Here is a 6,294-nt window from a genome sequence, read left to right on the forward strand (position 1 = left end):
ACACCAGCGCTAATTTATAATTGTCCTCAGATGAACACTGTCTGAAATTGAAAACGCGACACACACACATTCACACTTCCAAAAATGAGTTTTGTGCCCAATTAAATCTCTTATACATTTATAATTGTCCTCATTAAATAAGGAACAAAAATTATGTAACAATCATCTTGTATAGCATAACTTTAAGCTTACCTCTAAAATCCCTCAATAATGTAACTCTGAACCTTAATCATGTCTTTTGCATTCCATCCAAACCCCAAATTATTCCTACTCCAACTTCATTTAACCTTAATGCCTTGAACTCCTGACCCCAGATCTGTCTCCATAAATCCTGTCAGTATTTGTGATTGGTTGTGCAGTGTGACTTAGTCTCTCTCTTTTTCTCTCCTCTCTCTAGGTGTTCTTTGCCGAGGATGTCGGCTCTAACAAGGGCGCCATCATCGGGCTGATGGTGGGAGGCGTCGTCATAGCGACCGTCATCGTCATCACCCTGGTGATGCTGAGGAAGAAGCAGTACACGTCCATCCACCACGGAGTCGTCGAGGTGAGGAGTAGAGGAGATGTGTGGTGTGTGTGTGTGTGTGTGGACTTGTATTACTAATCCTAGTGAGTACCGGAAATCTCCTAAATGTCCCCACAAGGATAGTGAAACAAGGGAAATTCTCCCACGAGAACAAAGGCTAGGGTTAGGAGGTCGGGTTAGGTTTGTGATTAGAACAAAAGGATTTTCAATGGAAATCAATTTTAGGTCTCCACAAGGATAGTAAAATATATGCTATGCATGCATGCGTGTACTGTTTTTGACTTTGGCTCAGTGTTTCCTGTCTCTATTTCTGTTGTTATTGAGTTTGTTTGAGACTTGAATCCAAAGTCTGTGTAGAAGGTAAACAGTGCACATGTACCGTGTCAGCATGGGTACGAATCCATCCTACTGCATCAGTAAATATGTAAGGAGTGGGAACCGCTCCCACTCGTTTAACAACAACAACAACAACAAAAAAACGGCAATAGTGTATGACACGTGTCAAACTCATTCCACGGAGGGACAACTGTCTGCGGGTTTTCGGTCATTAATTAGTAAGGAACTCCCCTCACCTGGTTGTCTTAAGTCCTTAATTGAACTGAAAAAACAAACACCCGTAGACACTTTGCCCTCCGTGGAATGACTTTGACACCCCTGGTGTACGAGGGAATACCATATTTTATGTGTAACACATCTCTCTCTGTTCTGCAGGTGGATGCAGCAGTCACCCCTGAGGAGCGCCACCTGTCTAAGATGCAGCAGAACGGCTATGAGAACCCCACCTACAAGTTTTTTGAGCAGATGCAGAACTGAGGAATGACAAACCCCCTCACCCCTTTGACCGCTACCCAACCCCTCTAACCCTCCACTCCCCTACGCCCTTAACACTATCCCCACTCCAAACCAACCCTATCCTACCCTCAAGCAGTGCGGATTGGAACCAGGCACCACTATCACTCCTGGTGTAGATGGAGATGGTCCCCTTCAACACTGGTCCAGAGTCAGTTTTTAGTTTGACTTGGAATGTGTTGAGGAATGGACTTGAGTAGGGAGATCTGACTCCAGACCAGTTATTTAAGGGGGCATTCTCTGGCTGTAGTGCCAGCCACACTGTCCCCAACCCTACACTACTACATTCTCTCTATACACTGGGGAATAGGTGAGGTCTATGTGTCAATGAAGCCTATCCTTCCTCCCTCCCGCTTTCCTTCTCTGTGCGTTCATACGACAGCTGTGCTGTGTTAGGTCACACAAGGCAAAAATTATAATAATGATGATGATGTACTCTGAATGAGCTCTTTATTTTAGTTATTCTATCGTTTCCGGTTTTGTTTTTCAAAAAATAAATAAATTATAAAGAAAAAAAATCCTATGTAAAGAGAAAAAAAACGTCTTTTTTTAAAATGGTGTGTAATGTAATAAAGTAGCTGTTCCTATTTAGTGCATGATGACAAAAATTACGACGGGGTTATTATTATTATCTGCGTCTCCAGAGAGATTCTCACATAGAGATTATCATTCTAGCAGGATTGTACATTTAGTATCTTTCTCGTGATCACGTGACTTAAATGACGTTGGATAAAAAAATATATATGAATCTCGGTGAATGGGCTCTCTCTGCTTGGATATCTTGTTAAATACACTGTAAGAGAGATCTGTGATTTTTGGATTTGGAAGTTTCTTCCTTTTTTTATTTCAACCATGCCATGTTCCTAAAACTGCGGGGGGCTGGCTAGATCCGTATTTGTATATTATTATTATTATTAGATTTATGATTATTATCTTTAGTTTATTGCGTTGGCATCCTATTGCGTTTTGCAGCCCTATTTAATTTTGTGTTTCTTTTTTTGATTCCATGTTGTCGTGTGTTAAAAAAAATAAAAAGATGTGGCGGGAAGGCCGGTTCCAGCCGAGTAGAATGGAGGGGAGGGGGGGGGATTCTGTGTGTGTTCTCCAGTCTAGTTAGTGTTCTTGTTCCGGTTCTATGTTTTCCGCAGAAATAAACAACGCTCTTCTCTGTACATTGTTTGTGATATACAAGAACAATCCAATACCATTTTGGGCTTACTTACTCTTCCCAATCTGTTCCTTTCTTCCTTCGGCTCGTCTTTCTCTCTTTCTCTCTGCTGAGAATATAAACAGAGCAGGATCAGTGCCTTGGGGGGTGTGCATGTGAAAGATTTGAGAGACGGAAGGAAGGATTGAGGTAGAGGGAATTACTAGCTGTTCCAGATGGATAGTCAGACAGGCAGTCTGTAAAATGAATTTCCAACCACCCTCCTCCCGTCTTTCCCATACTTCAGGCATGCTACTCGCCTCTCTCAAGCACTTGTCTAGAGCCAGCCATACGACGACCTCTACCATGGCCTACAAGGCAACTTTTAAGGGGTAGCAGGGCCATCAGTAATTGGATGGACTACAGTTTCAGTGAGGAGTAGTGCCAAAATATCGGCCGGGAATAGGGTGCCATTTTGTGACACGGTACTAGAGGTAATACAGTGTTGTGGTGGTGTGTAGAGCTGTGTGCATCACACACTGCTGCAGGTGGGTCAGTCCTTCGCTTAGGTTTTCAGAGGATGCGTTACCTCACCATAGCCAGAATAAGGCCGTATGGAATTAGAGCAGGGTTTCTTTCTTTTTATTTCTCTGTGGCTTTATTTCCACTGTGTGTAATTGTGCAAGCCATTTGCTTTGACTGGAAAAATGCTTTCTACACTGTATTCCATAAATAAAGTTTTGAATCTACATACAGCTCTCACTGAGTCATGGCTCCTAAGTCTTGGGGGCTGGGGATATTTTCACTGCCGTCAAAGCCCATTATAATTGTGGTGTGTGTTCTTATGAATTATGCACTACCTTTTAAGCACAGGACCAAATGATTCCCTGATCTAGATTTTGTTTTCTACTGATACATAAGGTACCAAAGGAGAAAAAACAAGTGTTGTCCCCTAGTGGTTCCACAAAGACCACACCGTAATTCCCCATGTGTGTGGATTCACACTCACACACACACTAAACATTCAATTAATTCTGGTCACTGCAGTCCAAATGTCATCAGGCACTGTTTACACACACGGTTAGGGTACAGTATTGTTCCCTGGGGTACAAAATATCAATATACGCTATGTACCTTCAGAGGTACACATGTGAAGGTACATTTCTGCTTCCCAGGGTGGACGTGTGGATTAATGGGGGTGTAGCTTTCAGTCATTTGTTTTTCACCAACCTTAAACTGGTACAACACATCCGTTCAAGTGGTGTATTATATTAAAGTTTGAGCATGTCTGGTGCCAGTTCTGAAGTCTTTATAAAGGCTTCCATAAGAGCATGTGACAATAAAGAACTCATTTAATATTGTAGCGACCATAACGCAACACTGAGTGACCTTGTCAAGAGGTACAGACCTCTTGGTTGTAATGGTTAGGGTATTAGGTTGACAATTGCAGTGCCCAGGTTTGAGTCCAGGGGCCTGTTGCACAAAAGTAGAATTAAGACATCCGGGATAAATGACTCAGCTGAGCTCAATGAAGCCAAAACATGTGCGTCCAGGCTTAATTGGTTGCACAAAGACCAAGCCAGGATGAGCAGACACGGATTCATTAAGCCAGGTGAAACCAATCCTGGATAGGTGCGCGCTCACGGCTCACTCAAATAGACCCCGCCACAGATCACAGATTAACTGATTTACCATGGCAACTAGAGCCGCGTACTTTTCCCCGTCGGAAGCACAAATCCTCATGGAGGCATACGAGGAGGTAAAAGATATAATTAAGAAGAAAGGCAACACCGCCACAGTGATAAAGCAAAGAGAAAAAGCGTGGCAAAGTATTGCAGACCGCCTGAATGCGTAAGTAGTGCACAATTACACACTCACCGCTCCGCTGAAACATCACAATTACAATTCAAATATTTAATTCACATCTCCAAAAATGCAGTTGTACTGTAATTATGAAACGGTTAAATTTTTAATTGAAATGCACTGCAGATATGAGTGAAATTGTGTAAAGTAACTCCATCACACTGTATAAAGCTATGATAAATTTTTTGATATTTTTACTGAAAACAAGACAAAAATACCAAGTAATTTTTTGCAGTGTGACTCCATTAAATGTGTGTGTGTGTGTGTGTGTGTGTGTGTAGATTAAACATGAACGGGCCAAAACGGACATGGCAGCAGGTCAAAATCAAATACAAGAACATTCTGCAGAATGGTATGGTCCCTGACTAATATTTAACAAAGCACAAGCATATATTGTACCCAGAAGGTGCCTGCTCACACATTGTCTGTACTGTTTTAGCAGTGAAAAGAATACCCACAGACAAGGCACGGGTGGTGGGTCACCAAAGGCTGACCTTACCCCAGCAGAGGACATGGCCTTGGAGCTAAATAAAGGCCGGCCCGTCTTAGAGGGGATCCCTGGGGGGAAAGAGACGAGCATAGGTTCCTCCCAAGATGCCACCCGCTTCATTCAAGGTATGTCCTTCCATCTCTACATGGGATACAACCACATTCATATTGAATCAATTTGGACTGTCTGACTTTGGTTTACCTATTGCCTTGCAGTGCCTGGCAGCACTGTGTTCCTGTTAGAGCCACCAGCACAAGCACCAGACGATGCTGATCCAGTGAGTACTCCATCAAAGGCATACTGTAGGCCTGGCATGTCTTGTCTACTAGCTTCAATATGAATCCGATTAAATGTGATAGGGTGAAGGCCCCAGTGCAGCAGCAACAGCACATGATGGAGACGATGATGAGGAGGAGACCATCTCTCTGGATTCCAGAAGGCATGAGGTATCATGTTAAGACTGTGAAAGTACTATTTACTCTACAATGGTGAGGAGTCCTCATCAAAATCAAAAAATCTAATTTCTTTTACAGGACCCAGATGCTATACAGTGGGAAAACCAGCCTGGCAACATAGTGCGTATTAATAAAAGGACACCACATCCTGCCAAATTCCAGCTGCGCTAATTGTATTGTGTTCACAGAGCTCACAAGCTATCAGAAAGTTGTATGGCAACCACCTCCGGCGCCAAATAGAACTGGCAGACATAGACATTCAGTACAAGAAGAAAAAGATGGAAAATCTTGCACTGGAGTCCGAAATAAAAAAAAGAGGACAATTAGGAAACTGGACCTTGAAATAAAAAAACTTGAGAGGGAGGTGAGATATGCCTTCAATGTACACTGTATGCTAACTGTAACACAAATGTATTAATCATTATTTTTCTTTCCTCCCCAGCTCCAAGAAGATGACACAGCTCAAAATAAAAATTAGGTATATTCTCGTAAAGTCAAGTGAGCCATGACATATGAGCTCTTATTGTGAGCACACAGGACGGTGGCATCTTTCTAAGGTTTTTTTTATTTTCCCAGCAATCAGTACAACCAAGTCATCGTTATAAGGCATCGCCCTCTTTTGCCCACCCCCAGCACCAGGTGTGGCCACTAGCCTATATGAAGGCCCAAAATTGTGTGTTCCTTTCTGCTCTGACAATGGCATGCCCATTCGTGCGAGATGTGGTGGATGAAGAAGCACTTGTGCTGAGGAGAGCCTTCAGGCGAGAAAGGGTCTTCAGGGACCGGTTGGACCCACTGGCCTTCCCTGATGACCATCTATATGAAAGATACAGGTTTTCTGCAGATGGCATCAGGTATCTATGCAGACTACTGGGTCCCAGGATTAAGCACCGCACTGCACGGAGCCATGCACTGAGTGTGGAGCAAATGGTTTGTGTGGCCTTGCGCTTTTTGCTAGTGGAGCCTT

The 6,294-nt window shown here is 43.1% G+C and overlaps 1 protein-coding gene across 3 annotated transcripts in view; it reads left to right on the top strand.

Moving 5' to 3' along the window:
• The window catches only part of LOC115129609 (amyloid-beta A4 protein-like), a 38,285-nt gene extending 35,011 nt beyond the window's left edge, over positions 1-3,274 (top strand). For all 3 annotated transcript variants that reach the window (XM_029660156.2, XM_029660157.2, XM_029660158.2), the window contains 2 exons: positions 398-544; positions 1,235-3,274. In XM_029660156.2, the coding sequence (XP_029516016.1) occupies positions 398-544; positions 1,235-1,336 (249 nt within the window). In that variant the 3' untranslated portion in view covers positions 1,337-3,274. The remainder of the gene's footprint in view (positions 1-397; positions 545-1,234) is intronic.
• The last annotated feature ends 3,020 nt before the right edge of the window (positions 3,275-6,294 follow it).

Source organism: Oncorhynchus nerka, linkage group LG5, assembly GCF_034236695.1.
Source record: "Oncorhynchus nerka isolate Pitt River linkage group LG5, Oner_Uvic_2.0, whole genome shotgun sequence".
Taxonomy (NCBI): domain Eukaryota; kingdom Metazoa; phylum Chordata; class Actinopteri; order Salmoniformes; family Salmonidae; genus Oncorhynchus; species Oncorhynchus nerka.